The sequence below is a fragment of the Anneissia japonica genome, unplaced genomic scaffold (genome assembly GCF_011630105.1).
Source record: "Anneissia japonica isolate Jap-2015-1 unplaced genomic scaffold, ASM1163010v1 scaffold1764_len714935_cov166, whole genome shotgun sequence".
NCBI classification, from domain to species: domain Eukaryota; kingdom Metazoa; phylum Echinodermata; class Crinoidea; order Comatulida; family Comatulidae; genus Anneissia; species Anneissia japonica.
In genome coordinates this window covers 583,087-601,424 of record NW_022757468.1, presented here as the reverse complement: position 1 = coordinate 601,424, position 18,338 = coordinate 583,087, and the positions used below count along the sequence as shown (strand labels likewise).

Genomic DNA, 18,338 nt, shown 5'->3' with positions numbered 1-18,338 from the left:
TGCGCGCGTAATAACGCGAGCGTACGCGTGCGTCAAAAATAATATATGCTTTATATCATGTCTTTTTTAAAATCAGTTATAGCTCCTTAGGATGAAAGGTGACCCCTAACTTTTATTACATATTCTGAAAGCAGATGAGTTGCAAATACGATTTTATAGGTCATAATGGCTGATCGGACATTGTGACGTCATCATATTGCCATCTGAATTAAAAAACAAGAAAAAATTATATTTCTTTTCTCAAAACGTTGATGACGTCATATCATCTTAGCCATTCGTCATTTCTGAATAATATTAAATGGGCTTATACTTCAGATCAAGTTTGAATGTTAGGTATCTTACTTTTTTGTTTGCGCGTCTTAACGTGCGCGTACGCGTGCGACAAATATTACATATGCTAATAATTATGCCTATTTATAATCAAATATAGCTCCCTAAAATGAAAGGTGACCCCCAATTTTTATTACATATTCTAAAAGCACATGAGTTGTAGATATGATATTATATATCATAATAGCTGATCGGACATTGTGACGTCACCATATTGCCATCCTGAAGTAAAAAAAACTGGAAAAAACTGAATTTTTATATGATAAATACTATGAATGATCATTACTCCTTCACCAATAGGCGTTTGTCAATGAAAGTTGATACATATATAGCTCATATCAAAAGACAACAGTGACATTAAGATGCGCACGTGCGTCACGACGTGCGCATACGCATGAGTAAATCTTTTAAAATGCTCAAAATTCTTTTTTAACAAACTAAATTAGCGTATTTTGCATTTATCAGCATTTAATTATTGTTCAATCCGCCACGCACACACTTCCTCGTGGGTCAAAGTGCGGCGGATCACCTAACTCGTCCTCAGTGACGAGTTCAAATCTAGTTATTATAATTATTATAATTGTCATTATTATTATAGTTAAGAAAAATAATACAAATCAAAAAGGACATCATAACAAAAACATCAAAAAGAGAAAAAAGATTGCACCAAGCCTTCCAAGGTCAAAACATAATCATTATCGTTACAATATACTACAGTATACTAAATCATAATGAAGACCCTCCTCCTCCTAGCCTACTGGCCCTATTACTACTAGGGCTAGGGCTAGTTTCTGGATCAATGATGAAGGTTCATTCATTAGGTGGCACTGCACTGGCTGGTCAAATGGGCTGGCAGTAGTGGTGGTAGCCTAGGCCTACTAGTACTAGATTCGCCAGGAGAAGAAAGTAACTAGGCCTAGGCCCGCCTACCTTTATCTTGCCCAAGACCAATGGTTACTAGCAGAATTGGGAACCATGAAATACAATTATAAATGTTTATCATCTTGCTTAACTACGTAGAAGCACCGAGTTCCTGACACGACGTAAAGAAGTAACAAGCAGTTGCTTCTCCTCCTCCAATCCGTATGCCACTCATAAGAAAAGTTACAAATATTAAAGTTGTCGCGAAACACACACACGTCGAATTAAATGAGTAGGCCCTTGAACTTTCTCTACCAGATGTGTTGTGATGTGATTGGTTAGTTTTGACCTTCAATGTAAGAAAAAAATTTGTAATAAAAAATGTATTTACTATTATATATTTTATAGTATATTATACCTCTTTCAGCTATACATCATAGTTATTTAAATATTTAGCAGTTTATTAATTTTATTTAAATATATTTATGGTAACTAAAATTAAATATTCAATTGTTTTATTATATCTTAAATTAAATTTTATGATAATATAATAATAATATGGCGGCGCCCATGAGAAGCATTACGAAAATTGGTGTCAGTTTTTGTAAACATTGTTTCACTAAAGCTAGAGGATGTAGTTCTCATTTTCATCATGATTCAAGTGTCTTTAAGAGTAACGATTCAAATGTTACAAGCGGTGATCTTTGGCGTCTTTATAAATCGTCGAAAAACTATTGTGAACAGTTAGGTAGGTAGGTAGGCAGGCCTAGCCTGCAGAGCACGGTTTAAAGTCGTTTCGGCTCTGAGTCGATTCGGCCTCGGATCCTTTCGGCCCGAGTCGTTTCGGCCCAGGTCGTTTCGGCCCTGAGTTTGTATTTTTGTCATGCATTTCGGCCGCGGTGTATGGAGCGCCGAAATTGCGGCCGCGAATATAGAACACAAGGTGGCTAAGCAGTATAGGCCTACCGTTTGTTAAACATGAAACTCATTATTATTATTATTATTATTATTATTATTATTATTATTATTATTATTAATATTATTATTGTTAGTATTATTATTATCGACCCAGCCGAATCGACTCAAGGCCAAAATGACCCGGAACCGCAGAGCACCCCTGCAGACTGCAGCTATAGCCTGAGTCCTGGTCTTAGCTATTGTTATAGCCTAGTATTAACAAAACAAAAGTCTGATGCTAAGCATTGCTAGCCGCTTTAGGCCAACTTCGGCCGCCGACACCTTCGGCCGCGCCCTGTCAAACACCAAAATGTATGGAGCGCCCTTTGAGTGCTTTGCCGATTGGAGGTTGAATGCGCGCTGTTGTTTGTCACGCTGATATACAGTGGTTGAATAAGCACTATTATATCTATTCAATTCTTAACCTCAAATTCAGAAACACTCCAGCTTACATTGTTACAGATAGGCCTATACACACAGAACATGTCGCAAAAATTAATAGTAATAGTGTGAAAAAATCGTAACGAATTAAACATGGCAAACTTTGCGCCGCCACTTACACCATGGTTAACACAAGTAACATATTAGCAAGATTTTTAAACATTTTCACGATAATAATTGTTAAAGGTAAACATCATTGCTTGTATAAATGCATAAAACTGTACACTGAATAATTATATTTGTGAATAAACATTACCTTATGTTGAAATTTGCTTTTCTTTCTTAAATGTTGAATGTCAGCCGAAAATGTAAGTTCCAGTCTTATTAACAAATCACATACTGGAGGGAGAGACCTTTTAATTTATGATGAATTACTGTACAATGAATACAGTTTCAAATTAATGAATAAAGATACTGTACTTTAAAATAAATAAAATACTGGAGCTTATAGTTATACTGGAAATATGAATTACTGTACAATGAATAGGCCTACAGTTTCAAATTGTATAATGAATAACAATACTGTTCTGTAAAACAAATAAAATACTGAAGCTTTACAATTCTTCAATGTAAGACACTTAAAATTTTTATTTACAATAAATGAAATACTAATAATAGTAGTAGGCCAAATGCTTCAATAGAAATCCACATACCTGAAATAGGTAAGTAAATAATACTGTACATGAAAGCAATTATTATATACATACAATACCAAAAATAAATACGTAAATATTACTGTGCGACATGACAGCAATTATTTAGTTTAGCAAAGGCTTAAAGGTAGGCATACGCCGCCACAGCATGTGGTGTGGAGAAATGCGCCAGTTGGGCCATATAAATCTCGCGCGGCCGAATGTGTCGGCGGCCAAAGAAGTCATATCCCGGTAATCCCGCCTAGACTGGCCCAGTGGACGGGTGAAATCATGCATTGCCGTCATGAGAGGAGGAGTGTGTGGGGGGTGGGCGCGAGCTGGTGATCTGATTTACCAAGACTACTAGGCCTAATTTAAAACATGGAATAATTATTAAAAGTATTTCATTTTCATTTCATTTATTCGTCTCAAGACATTAAAATTGACAATAAAGGAAACAGCAAAGAACAAGCACAGACAACATGAGTTACACCATGGTTTTTTCTTTAAAATGTTCGCAAAGGATATATCTACATGCCGTTTGAATATAAAAAAATTAACAATTTGTTTAGTTTGTCAAAACTGGAAAATGGAAGACTGATTTTGTATAGTGTGTGTTGCCATTGTTCCACTGTTTGACCTATTTTAACAATAAATCATAGAGTGCCGGCCATATTTTCGGACATCATATTACTTAAAGAATGACTACTCTTTAACAGAGAGTCGTATAACAGAATTTTTTCTTTAAAGTGTTCGCAAAGAATATATCTACGTACTGTATGAATAAAACAAAATTTTTTTTAGTCTGTCTCAAAACCTAATTGAAATAATGGCAAGACTCACTATACAAAATTGGTCTTCTATTTTCAGTAATGTTTTGACAAACTAAACAAATTTTCTTTTATTCATACAGTACGTATATGTCCTTTGCCAATATTTTAAAGAAAAAATTATGTTGATACAACCCTCAGTTAAGGATATATGATTTTTTGAGTCACATGACCTCTGAAAATATGACCGAAACGCTATGTTATTTCTGTTGGTTACGCTTCGCTGCTCAGCATTGTTTGTCATCGATCGAACATGTCTACCGCAGCATGGAAAAGGCGTATTATTTGAAAACTATTGCTACCATCATTTTCATTTCTTCTACTGTAGGCCCAGGCCCCATACTGTAAATTGTTTTAATTGCATGGAAAATTACCAGGAAATTAGGTGCGCAGAATCCTGATTATTGCATAATACATTATTTATATTAAGATTACGTCAAATCTTAATTTTCTGCAAAATCTGCATGGAAATCAGCTCTTATGTCCTGAAATGTGCAAACTGATTTCTGCAATGATTTTGCTGATGAGATGAAATGAAATAAATAAATAAATAACTTTAAAAGTAATTAATATTTGACAATATCTGATAATTATTATATAGTATATATAGAACTGAATTAATTAAATTATTTGACGTACAAATATCTGAAAATAAATAATACGATTTAATTATTATATTTATAATGACATGTGTGGATTTACAGCTTAGTTGTTGCTTGTTGTGTCTGCAGAAAATAATACTGGAGTACTGTATGGTAGTAATGTTTGTTTCCAAGTTTGGCATAGTGTGACTTGATTGTTTGAATGGGTGGTAGACTTTCTATATCCAGGAACCCAGAGACGCTTTGTAACTCTGTCATGGACATTCCATAACCCACTTTTTGTAATAGAGACATTTAGCTTTCGAAAAGTTCAGATTACAAAATGGTGACACCCCTGTTTACAAAATTTCCATTTCTGGGGTCCCAAGTTGGAAGAAGCCACTTCCGGGTGATCTGGTTAATTGAGCTTTCTTAATACATCACCAGCTAACATCTGGGAGACAATTGATAATATAAAAACCATAATAGAACCCCTATTATCCCCTGAATGGGTGGGGTGGGGGGTGTTGGCCATAGTGTTAAAGATATACATTCCCTCGTTTTTTGGTCGAAAAAATTTCCCAACTTAAAGGAGTAGTTCTACTGTATAATGAATTTGTGGGAGATGGGTTTGTTTTTGCGAGATTTTTTGCTGTCTTGCGGGGGAGTGTGGGAGACCGTCTCAATATCCAAGAGATTTGAGACACCTGCCGTTTTGCTAATGCTATTTTTCCTTGAACTAAATTCTTAACAGTAATATTTGTTTCTTTTCTAGCGAAGAGTGATTTGCATAAAATTAATGCCAAAGGTGTTTTTTCAAACAATGAGATTAATCTTGGTGACATCAATATCTATGGCTTTGACTATGACTACACGCTTGCAGATTACACCGTTGAGCTGGATCAGCTTATTTACCAGATGGCATTGCAAATTCTGCTGGAAACTAAACTGGTACTAAAATTTAAACTTCTTGCATGGATTGTGTCTATACATAACTATTTTAAAAGTCCTTGCTTATATTCACATTGTACATTTTTATGTTGTTCATTGCCTTACTTTTGTAACATGCCATAATTTTGTATTTAAATTCTTACTACTCTTTTCCGAAGAATGTACTGCTTTTTTTAATATGCACATGGGCCATAAATGCACACGGGACCAACAGCTTAAATGTCTCATCCGAAAGACGGTGCACTATTATAACTTGTATTTCAGCCCTCCAGCTGAAACACAAGGAGAGGCAGCAATGGGAATTGAACCGGGGACCAAGAGATTTCAGCGGTTCAGCGCAAGGAGCTTAAAAGTTTCACATAAAACTGTAGTTATATTATTTTTTGTTCATTAATTTTTTATTATTCTTTATAGTTCCCTCCAGGAATAAAAGATGTACCCTATGACCCCAACTTTGCTATCAGAGGCTTACATTATGATATTCATAAGGTTAGTATAAGAAGTATTATTATTTTACCTTGTTATACAGCGCATATATTAGGCAAAAGAAACAGGAGAAATAAAAGACCAAAAAGGAAATGAAAGAAACAAAATCTTAAGAGAGTAGCATAAGCCTATATTTTTAATAATTTTTTTTAATGCACCCCTGTGATAAAAACACCATTTTCCCATAAATTGAATATTTGTTAACAGTTTGTTAATGTTTTATATGGCGCTGTGATATATATTAGCATTTTTTTGTCTCAAACTGACCGAGCAGGGCCTTTTAAGGAGCAGAAAATTTCCTCTTACATTGTCGTAAACACTGAAACGATTGGGCTTTTTTCTTATAACACACTGGGCTACCCGAACCCAACCCCCAGGGTATTAGAGGCCGAAGACGTCCCAGGCCTCTGTTGCGCTGCTGCTTCCAATATAAACATGATATTTTTCAATCATAGCATTGCACAAGTTATCAAGATTGTGAAAATCATTTTCTATTACCCCGGTATTCAATTCATCTTGTATTAAATTTTTAATGATAATTTTGATTGTTTTCAGGGACTGCTTCTGAAGATAGATGCCTTTCATAGGATTCAATTTGGATCCGTCTTTAAGTATGTATAATTATTTTAAATGTGATTTTACTCTGCATTAAATTTACTAAAAACTACCATTTCTACTAACTACTAGAACAATGGTCCTAAAATATGATTAGCCACTTCACGGAGACCTTAAAGAGCTTCCTTAATGCATATAATTAATATTTTGATTACATTATTCTTCTTGAGATTTTTATTCCTGGACACTCACCGAGGAACTTAGTTGGCCCTTTGCTTTTGCCCCCCCTCCCTGTCAGACATGTCAGACCCCCTGTTGGCCAATTTTTTTGGAGTTGGCCCATAGTGTCCTGGGAGATAACTGATGAAATAGTAAAAGATTCATATCAACGTCAACAATTTGTGAGAGGTTTTTACAGGAAGTTTTCGCTTGCTGTCAATTTCAGGATGCATGAGACCATGCCGATTTCCAGGAGACTCCAGGACAGCATTCCATTTACCCAGTATCGCATCGCAAAATTTGACGCGTTTTACACTAATTGCAAGGCACTTCCACAAATGCATCACAAACAAATACGATGCAATTATTTTCCTATAATTAACCACTCAGTTTTCAGCAAGGCCTGGCTGTAAAAACTAAGAGGCTTGGTGCACAAAAGAGTATTTTTTTTGAAAACAGTCAAAATCAAGTTGTTATCTAATGTTTTGGGCCAAAAATAGCGCAATACAGTATGCTTTTGTTTACATCGAATTCACACATACAATGCTCCCTACATGTACATAAACCATTGTTTTACTTAAATACTTTTAGTGTTGAAAAAAAAAGATGCATCACTATGATTTTCTTATTGAAAAATGTGTCATTTCTTTTCTTTAATAATCATTCACTATCACTGCAGAAAAAAATGCTATGCACAATTTTTGGAATTGCTACACAACACAAAAAGTGCATAGCAGTTTTTGCTACACAAAAAATGCTGGAAATCAAAAGCTGATCCAGGACACACCTGCTAGTCTGCTACTGCTGCATCTACAGTACTCTTACTAGTGCTGATGCTGCTGTTGCTAGTACTTCTACTAATGATGATACTGTTAATGGTACTGCTACTCTTGCTTCTAGGTGCTATCTGCTATTGCTTTTGCTACTTCAACTGCTCTACTGTTACCAGGTCATATTACTATTGTACCAGTGGGGGTGGCCAAGTAGTCTAAACTGGTTGTTTGGATGGTGGATTTGGTCCTTACCAAAAAGTAATTGTATCAGCCTGAAAATGCACTTTTTTTATGCATTTTGAGAGGAAAATGTTTAATTTGCAGTATATATTCCAGCTTTTACTCCTGCTTTTCTGGCAGTCAAAATATCACTAACCACAAATTCACAAAATTCATCATGTTTGCATTTTTCCAGAGGTCACAGACAGTTAAGTAATGAGGAGGTTTTAGAGGAATATGGAAGTGTCCACATTCCTGTAACATACATGAGTTCATTTCATGGCAAGGTAGAATGTTTTTCTTTGATAGTGTTTTTCATTAGGTGGCTTCATCAAGTCTTATGATTTTTCATTGAATCATTCTTCATTCAAAAACAAAAGATTATTTAATTTAAAAGCCAGGTTATGTCTACATGCACATGCAGTGCATCACAAAGGAACTATAGGGATTAAAAGTGTTAAATATAAAATATTTCGGTATAAATAATTATGCAAATAATGTTATCATTATGATTTATTGAGTATACAGTAGTTCACCATTTTCATCTTCCTTTTTCTCATAATCCATTGTCATCCTCATCATAACCACCATCATCAACCTTATTGCGCAATCAACATAATCATCAACATCAGCATCATCGTTATCACTGTCATTATCATCATCATCATCATCTTATTCAACATTCTGTTATCCACGCCATCATCACCATTATCATAATATCAATATCTCAAATCTTCATATATGTTTTTGCCCTTATCAATTACACTATTTCTTTCCTTTTTTAGGGGCATAACATGAGACAGTTAATGGATGTATTTTCTATTCCTGAAATGGCTCTACTCGCAAACGTGGTGGACGTATGTAGTGACTTGGTTGAATGACTGATGTTACATTAACACTATTGTTACTATGCTCATTGAGATTATCATTACAGTCCTCATCTTTATTTATTATGTTGTATCATCACCATTTATCATCATCATCATCAGCTTCATCATCATTCTGTAATTATAATCATCACACCATTAACATTTTTTTCTCCTTATAACCATCAGCATCTTCATCATTGTAACCATCATCATCATCATCATCATCATCTTAATCAACATCACTGTCAACATTTTTTGCTCCTTAGGCGAGACTGTTTTTATACCTTGTTAAGCGAACCCGCCAACTGCAAATATTGATGATTCAGAATAAAAATATAATTTTATTTTTGGACAATTAGCACACCCGCCGCCATGAAAAAGTGGCAATTTTAGAAAAAAATAAAATTTTTTCCTTTATTTTCATGCCCTCCGCTGTCTTGAAATCTCCAAAAATAATATAAGTATATTATTTTCTTAATTATATAAATTTTAAGCATTTAACCATCCTATTTTACATTTACCAATAAAATTTTTTTTATTTTCAACTCTGTTTGGATGGTTTTGGCAAAACCATTTGCTAAATAAGAAAACAAAATTTTATTTTTATTTTTATTCCACCCTCCTCCGATAATCTTTGAAAAAATAAGTACGGAAACAAGGAATAAAAAAATCTTCATCATCTTCATCATCATCTTCTCAAATCAGTATTATCTTTATAATCGGTATTATCATCATAATTATGATACTTTTAATAATCTTTATCATCATCTTTTTCATTAATCATTATCATTATTTTTTTAGCTTCTATCAGTAATGACATACTTCTTTCCTTTTATTTTTTCAGTATTTGGAAAATTGCAATATTGATTACTGTCCTGGCAACCTTTTTGATGATATTCATGTGAGTATTTTATCAAAACTCTGCTCTAAATTCTCTTTAATAATTGGCTATTCTATATGGTCATGTGATCTGCACTCTTTAGTTAATTCTTACTTTCAGGTGGTGCATCTATGTGTACATTAGGCCATGGTATCATCAAATAGCCAATCACAGGGATTGATTGATCAGAATCTTTACATTTTTAACTGGAATCAGGATGATTGCCAGCCATAATTTCATTGTCACATGATTGACAGTATTCTTGAGAAAAAAGAAATCATTAACTCAAAAAAATTTATTTGTTTATAGCAATCATTAAAACTTTTTAATTGTTTTTTTTTCTAATCTATTTTATTCAAAACAGAATACAGTGAAGCAAGTTCACTACTCCGGTGCAATGCATAAAGAAGTAATTGAAAATCCAGGTAAGTGGTTCATCTGTGCATTTAGCTATATAGAGTGCCTGCCCTCCAAACTCAATGTCGTTGGTTCAGTCCTTGACAGTTGTATACCAATACTGCTATATAACTGTTCTTATTGCTATTATGGTTATTGGTATTACAGTACTGTTATTTTGTATATTGATTATTGTAATTGTTATCATTGTTTTTGTTACACATATTCTTAATCTTGTTTTACTTAATCATCTTATACTTATTAATATTTACAATGATACTAGTCTAAAATAGTTTTTTATTTATTTTTTTCATAACCTTATTTTTCTTGATCTTCTCAAGATGGCATTGTTTTCAATTAATTTTTTTAAATAATAATATTTTACACTATGGACATCTCATTGACTAATGACCTTTGTGTTTTATCTATTATATGTGTAAATTTACAGTCCTATGTATAATAACATTATGCACGTGCAGTATATCCTAATGGACAACATAAGAATATAAATGGTCAATCAGAAAAAATGGAGAACTCAGGATGTTTTAGTTTCAGAAATAGATGAATTCATGCTCACCAAAATTATGAAATTACGTAATTTTTACTTAATTAATAATAACTTAGTTATTTTTTATACATTTTTTCAGCTAAATATTTAAAGAATGGAAACCAGATTACATCATTATTAGAGAGGCTACACTCTGCTGGCAAGAAGTTGTTTCTTATAACCAATAGTCACTTCCATTTTGTGTAAGTGATAAACTAGCCATTGTCATTGTTCCTTTAACAAAAACACCCCTTGAAAATAATCGAATCATCTGTGAAAATGTTCCATGGTAACCACCATGCTAACATCTTCATTCTTTTCTTTGCCATGAACATGAAGAAAACCACCTTGAAATATGCTCCTAATGCATTTGCTGCCAGAGACGAGTATACTCGTCAAAAACAGTGTAACATTCGAGCATTTATTACTTCACTGTTATTCATTGTAAAACTGTAGACTTTACGGCTGGTAGTTCGGAAAAAATACACCTAGAATATAATTAGCAAATAACCTATGTATGTTTGTCATCTATATATTACTGTCAGAATAGCAGATGGCACGTGTGGAAGCAACCTCTAAACATATACCAACCCATGCAAAATTTTGGTGTGCATTTGGCACAGCCAATAAAAAAAGTTGTCCTATTGCCTTCATCCCATAATATTTTCCTGTCAGTTTATTAGAAACACCATTTTGGCGATTTATGATGAGAGATGATTTGAAAAAAATTATGTTTTCGTATGTTAACTTGTTTTGGCATAAGGGGCCGAATTTTTACAAAATACTTGTCAGCGAACGTGTTAAAGACATTTTAATACAAAAAGCAGTCTTCTTAAGCTACTCACATACCAAGTTTCTAAAAGAAACCTACTTCTTTGGTCCTTCAAAACATAAATTGGATGCGATCCCCCAAAAAGGTGTACCACTTTATATTGTTTAATTTATAGCATATTGTTCAGATAATTTCCCATACATGCCTTCCTGTGAATTCGGATTTTCCTCTTTATTTGTATTTTACTTTTTTAACTGTTTGATTTTGCAGAGATCAAGGAATGAAGTACTTATGCGGTGAGGATTGGCGGGATATATTTGATGTTGTTGTTACCCAGGCTAGAAAACCACACTTTTTCAATGATACTTCCAGGTTAGTTTTCTGCCCTCACAGTAATAGGTTACACCAAAGATCTTATAATTACAAGATAGTGCTCTTTGTGATTCTACGCGTAAATAATAGAAGCGTCATCATCATCATTTATTTGAGTCGGCATTTTCCCTCTTGTGAAGAGTACTGACTTTCACACCATGATGACACTCCCATCTTCCACTTCTTCCTGTCGTGAGCATCCTCCTCATATAGACCAACCTTCCGCTTTCTTTCTTATCTTTCCATGTAAACTTTAGTCTTCCTTTTCCTCTTATGCCATTCACTTCCAGATCCCATGATCTTTTCATAGGTTCATCATCTTCCCTTCTCAGCACATGACCCATCCATCTCAATCCACTTCCTTTTACCACTTCCACTATAGTTTCTTCCAGACCCAACATATCCAGGAGCTCCCTTGTATTCTTTATATCAGACCACACATCTTCCAAATTATGGCTCTTTCTGTTCTCCTCAAGATACCTTCTTCTACTGACTTCACATTCTACATCAATGTTCAGTAAAAAGAAGCATAAAAAGTAATCACTTGAGAGAGGGCGCCCTAGTTGTTGCCATGCTGCACTATCTTTATTTAACACTCTCTGATGTCAGTTGAAAAGTAATCATTTTTGTGCGAGGGCGCCTCACACTGTGTCATTACAGAATTTGCACGCAGAAATTGCAGAGAACGTTATCTTGTAATTATAAGTTCTTTGGTTATACATTTTGCTGCCCTCATAGTATTTAGTCATAGTATTTCTAGCCCTCACAGTAATTATTGGCTTTTATTGACTGCTACATTTTTGTGCTCTTTTGTACAGTATTGCTTTCAATTTGCCTGGTTTAGTAAAGCAATTTTATCTTCCGAGCTTGTACTTTTACGTTTACATAAAAAAAACAACTCAGTCTTGAGACATAGTTCTAAAGGTCTATACTTTGAATCATACTATCTCATATTCAAGCCTTATGCAAATGAGAAAACAATAAAAAAAAATATCTAAAATAGTTCACCAATGTTTTGTTAAATGAATATGCTGGTATAAATCATAAGTAAGAGAGTCAAATCCAAGTGATATCTTGCACGCTATGATGTCAACTTTATTAGCTTCAACAAGAAAGCAAAAATTGATCTCAATTTTTTTTTTTTTAATTTACTGACCTTAATGTTTAGTTTACTTTGCTTGTTATTATTGCATTTAAATATTATGTCTTTTGATGTCTAAACATTAAGGCCATTGAATTTTATAACTGACTTCACGTGATGAAATCAGCCAAAAGAAGCTGTAGCTTAGATCACATGTTATCGGAATGTAATAAGTTTTTACAAGAATCACCAAGATAATCATTTTTTGCTCGTAACGGTGTAATATCCATGTTTCCATAAAATGGCTACACTGTTGCTACAGTAATCGTACCTGTCCCCTATTTGTCAGCAACGAATCAGCAGAGTTTAACCTCATAGAAAACTTTTGTGATATCTCTGAAGGTTGATACATGAAACCACTTTCACAATGCAGCAATCCTTGTTCAAAATTGTTACATTTGGTGACGTGGGGATTGGGTATAACGGCGCCGCGAGCAGCTCTTCCAAGAGATGGATATGTGCGCCTAATAAGATGACATTATTATTATTATTATTATTTTTATTATTATTATTATTATTAACTTGATTTCCTTATCCCAGAGCCCTGGATTTTCTCATTACTACAAACAGCTCCATTCCCTAAGCCTCATACAGAGCATCACTTCCACCCTGGAAATAGTGGTTAAACACTGTTGGATGAGAATGAGAAACAAAGATTAAATTCAATGAAAATAATTGTTCTGAACTAAAAGTAGCAGTTGACTGCTGTCTTCATTTTGGTGTGGATATAGTATGTGCTGCCCTCTATATTAATATATTATAAACCATGAATATTTTATTCAAATAAGTTAACTCTTAAAACATATTATCACTGGATAATTAACATGCGTTTTGTTAATGATATTCAAGGTTGCCATATTAATCTGTCTCCAGCAGTGCGTGGTAGTAGATCTGTTGGCATCCCACGGTAGAAGCTACTGGCACCCATCATACTGCTATTCCTGCAATATCTGAACATAAAGTTGCCTCAGCATAAGTTAGATAGATAGATAGAAATCTTTCTTTATTTTGGACACTCAGTCAATATTGTTACACAGTTCTTCCCTGAGGCCCAGGGTATTATCTTAAACTACATTATATTACAAAACAAAATTAAAAGAAAAATGCATAAATATATATAAGTTAATTGAATTACCCTTACAAGTCAAAGATAATACAAAGGTCTCTTTGCCTTAAGCTGGTACTTTATTAAAGTTCAAGGTTTTTTTTTTTTACAATGTACAATATATAAATTAAGTTTTATAATTATTATAATTATTATATTTTTTGCTTCATAACAGTCTGCAATTCAGTTGTTTTGTATAACATAATGCAAGGTAAAGACAACTTATAAATGGAAGTAATCAATCAAAATCAATCAATCAATTTGAAGTCCGTAATTAATCCATTCTAGCATGGGTGGGACTGAAAAGAAAAAAAAAAACAAAAAAAAACAAAACAAAACAATTAGAAGCGGTTTGGCGCAGTGGGAACGGTTTGGTTTCCCAACCTCGAGGTCAGGGTTTCAGTCACTCTCCGTGCATTTCGATTGTGTCCTTGAGCAAGGCACTTTATCTACATTGCTTCTCTCCATCTCCACCCAGGAGTGTAAATGGGTGCCTGGTGAGGTTGCCTGCTCCTGCGCTGTTTACCAGCAGCAACGATTAAAGCATGTGGAACCAATGACCAGGGAAAGGAAGTGCTTTGTATCTGCAAAGAAAAGGTGCTATATAAATGACATAAATAATAATAGTTATTATATTGTAGCAATTTACAACTAAAGCTAAACTTTGCTTAGTTCTAAAACAGGAAAAAGAAACCATTGACAATAGTAGGGGAGGTGGGAATGCTTTACCATAGCTCAGGCCACGCTTAACCTACCTGCTATGAGAATAAAAAATTGGGCATAACATGTTCTAAACCATTGTTTCTAAACTGGTGACCCACTGGCCATTTATGGCCTGCAAGTGTACGTTATCTGGCAGCTAGGGAACAAGCCTAATATAATATTTTTTTTAATTTGTCTAAGCTTTGTAATTTTGCATTTTGTTTTTCATGACCAGGCTTATATTGCCCCATACATTTTACAGAAACTATATGTAATCAATCAAATCGGATATATATTGCACCAAATAGCAAATACATTAAAAAACAATGGTCAGGCTCAACCTATGTTTACAGACAGCTATTAATAATCAGTTGGGTAAAAGTTGAGAAATACCTAATATAATTACAGTATTGTGATTGCATCCTTTAACACTTACTACATTACCATATTTGTTTCATGTGGGACCGGGCCACATCCCACTAGACCCATCTTAGCATTTGCTTAGCACCCTGCACTCCCACCAGGGCTCTACCCTTAGGTCCTTTGGTTCATGTCAGGCCCCCTCCCCCTCTTTCATAGACCTTTGCCCACCTTCCTTATTTGAATATCCTAAATCTGTACAAGTATGCGTGGTAAGAACACCAGGAGTAAAAACTTGTAACCCAACCTAATCTTAATCTTACTTATTTACTTCAACTATTAACAATATATTGTCCCTAATATTGCAATGCTTGTGACTTACTGTATTTCAGACCCTTCAGATGTATATCACCTAAGCTTGGAATACCAGCCTGGTCAAAGGTCTACGAACTAGAGAAAGGCATAAATTATATATAGGCCTAGGTATACCATATATATTTACATTATTAATATTTATGTTTAAAACATTAAGTAAGAAATACTACATCTATGTTTCAAATAATCTTATCTATTAGTTGTATATGATGATAGTGTATAACATAAATATGAATATTTATATTGCACGCATTTTTAATGTAAAAACAAAAGATTATATAGTATAGGTTTAGGCCTAGTTTAGAGGAAAAATAAAGTAAATAATATAATGTTAGTGTTAAATATTTTTATATAATAAAAATATAATAAAAGATTCAGGAAGAAAGAAGAAAAGCAAAAAGATCCGAGGTGACTCAGAAATGTACCTAAAAAAATATAATAATGGCTCATTATTATATTTTACGAGTTTGTATTAAATTTTGTGCACTCATCATCAGAGGTCAAGGTGCTGAGCCTACCATGTTTCATAATTTGACATTGAGTGTCATATCACACCCAAATATTGACAAATTCATATATCTATCACAAACTTGATGTGTGGATTTATTATTGGTAGTAATTGTTATTGTCGTGATGGAATAATAAACAATAACTGGATTTGCGTCAGGAGAAATATGTATAGGTGTAATTTTTGCCCTACCTGACGTGGAAATGTACCGAATACTCAGTACATTTGAAAACAACTGCGAAAAAAATCGCAATTTGTTCTCAGGTGGGACTCGAACCCACGATCTCCAGATCACTAGCCTGGCATCATACTTCTAGACCACCGAGCTTGCGCCTGATGGCCAGGGTTGAATTCGAGTCCAAGTAAGTAGCGGGTACTGCAGTGTTGATAGTAATTGTTATTGTCGTGATGGAATAATAAACAATAACTGGATTTATTATTGTCAATCATTTTGAAAACTAACTTACTGTTTTAACTCAAGCCTTACTTCATGCAAGATATTACATTGTAAAATTTTGAGTTTTAGAGTATAAAAGTGAGTGTAATTCATTTTATAAATCAGGATATAAAATTGAATTTATTGAATTTGAGAAAGAAAAAAAATGTTGTTACATGGAAAAACAATGGTTTGCTTATTAATATTGCGTATATAGAATTTATATATACAGTATATTCAAAGAGAAATATTTTGTTTGTTATATTTTTTTATTACATTGATAAAACATATGGATGCAGCAGGGGAAAAAAACGAAAAAAGGACACATGCCACCAATCAATGTTTAAAATCTCTATAATTTAATCATGCGGCTTGAAAGGAGAAAACAACAATTTATAAAAATACCATTGTTCACATCTGATTTAAAATTGACCACAATTTAATCTCAGTACCAACGTAAAGTTAAAAGCACACCTCAAAAGAAATATCTTTATGTTTGAAGAACAATTTTAATGTTGTTATTGCAGCACTGTCAAGTAAGTTGGTTATGATAATGTTTACACTACATTTCCATCACATTTGAACAGCAGTAATTCAGTATAATGACTTTCAAAGACTAACAGATGCACTGATTATCTTAAAATAGCATAAAACGAATATGACACCTAGCAAACAGTGGGAGGCCATGATTCAACATTTCGAACCTTTATTGGGTCACTTAATGCTATTTTCATATATTTTTTTATGTAATTGATTGTGATTATTATTGATGAACGCAAGTTGATTAGTGTTACTGCAAGGTAACTGTATTTATCTTAGAATGAAAAATGGGATGTACATGTACTGTACTTTCAATCCATTTATATAATTAATAGCTGCTGGGCACCAACTAATTAAGTGGTTAACAAAATTAATATGTTTTGCAGATGACAGCAATATATTTGAAATTCAAGTTAATCATGGTGGCCTGGTTTAGAATAGTGCACTCTGATCCTAATTGGGAACTAACCATTAGCTAAGCATTAGTACTGCAAGTTAGAAGCACTGATTGGATTGGTGTAGCCTAATCAGGATCGGTAGAATTCTCGTTGTCGTTACACTGTGCAGAGTACTGATGAGTGAATCCATTCTACGCACTTGTCTTCATGTGAATCGAAAGATCCTTGATGATTTGGTTCAGTGTTAATAGTAATAATAATACCCTAATATTTATATAACGCCAATTCCAACGAATGATCAAAGGTGCTGAGCGTTATTACCTCTGGTCACTGGATAACATACATTGGCAAACCAGCACAAAGTGCAACCTTCTCTGCTCCCTGGGGAGTATACCTAGTCATTCGCTACTTATTAGCGCACAAAACTAGTACAACTCAATGCCACAACATCCCATACCAGGTACCCATTTATGCTCCTGGGTAGAGAAAGATAAACGTAGATAAAGTGCTTGCCCAAAGACACAAGCGTCTTGCACAGCGAGAGTTTCAAACCCCTGACCTCAAGGTTGGTATTCCAAGCCACAACCGATGCGCCAACCGTTTCTACTATTAGTTGTCTCGTATTTTCAGTCTCAGGTTTACTTTTTCATCGCAGTTAATGGAATATATATGGAAACGCAATTGAAAATATTTACAAATCTAGAGTTTTATCAGCTGAAAAAAAAGTATTGTTGAGAAATGACTAAGCAATACTAATTTGTATGTTGTGAATTTCTTTTTTTTTTAAATTGACAATGGTTTATTATTGTTTTGTATTCAATATGCTTGCCTTCCAGTCCTAGGTTCTTGGGTTTATTTCCTGTCCATTTTTATGATTTTTTTTTTCTGTCTAACACTTGTGTGTGTTTATACTTTTATTGGTGTTCGTGCTGTCTGATGCAGTGGCGTGGCCAGCAGGGGCTTAAGCCCCCACCGGACAGGTCAAGCCCCCCCCCCATTGGACAGAGCTCGTCGAGCGGTCGGACTAAAAGATATACATAAATAGGCCCATGCCAAGCCAACACATGTCTGTCACAATCAGAGAGTGTCATTTCTGGCCATC

At 34.0% G+C, this 18,338-nt stretch overlaps 2 protein-coding genes across 2 annotated transcripts in view; one reads left to right on the top strand and one right to left on the bottom strand.

Annotated features, from left to right (window-relative positions):
• Nucleotides 1-1,502, bottom strand: part of LOC117124761 (dnaJ homolog subfamily C member 3-like) — an 11,746-nt gene extending 10,244 nt beyond the window's left edge. The window contains exon 1 of the mRNA XM_033271083.1: nucleotides 1,261-1,502. Coding sequence (XP_033126974.1) covers nucleotides 1,261-1,333 — 73 coding nt within the window. The 5' untranslated portion in view covers nucleotides 1,334-1,502. The remainder of the gene's footprint in view (nucleotides 1-1,260) is intronic.
• Nucleotides 1,503-1,757: 255 nt separating this feature from the next.
• The window catches only part of LOC117124771 (5'-nucleotidase domain-containing protein 3-like), a gene marked incomplete in the record, with an annotated part of 29,589 nt that continues 13,008 nt past the window's right edge, over nucleotides 1,758-18,338 (top strand). Inside the window, 11 exon segments of the mRNA XM_033271094.1 lie at nucleotides 1,758-1,939; nucleotides 5,408-5,583; nucleotides 5,998-6,072; nucleotides 6,625-6,680; nucleotides 8,032-8,122; nucleotides 8,621-8,692; nucleotides 9,549-9,605; nucleotides 9,949-10,009; nucleotides 10,628-10,730; nucleotides 11,570-11,671; nucleotides 15,372-15,442. Coding sequence (XP_033126985.1) covers nucleotides 1,762-1,939; nucleotides 5,408-5,583; nucleotides 5,998-6,072; nucleotides 6,625-6,680; nucleotides 8,032-8,122; nucleotides 8,621-8,692; nucleotides 9,549-9,605; nucleotides 9,949-10,009; nucleotides 10,628-10,730; nucleotides 11,570-11,671; nucleotides 15,372-15,442 — 1,042 coding nt within the window.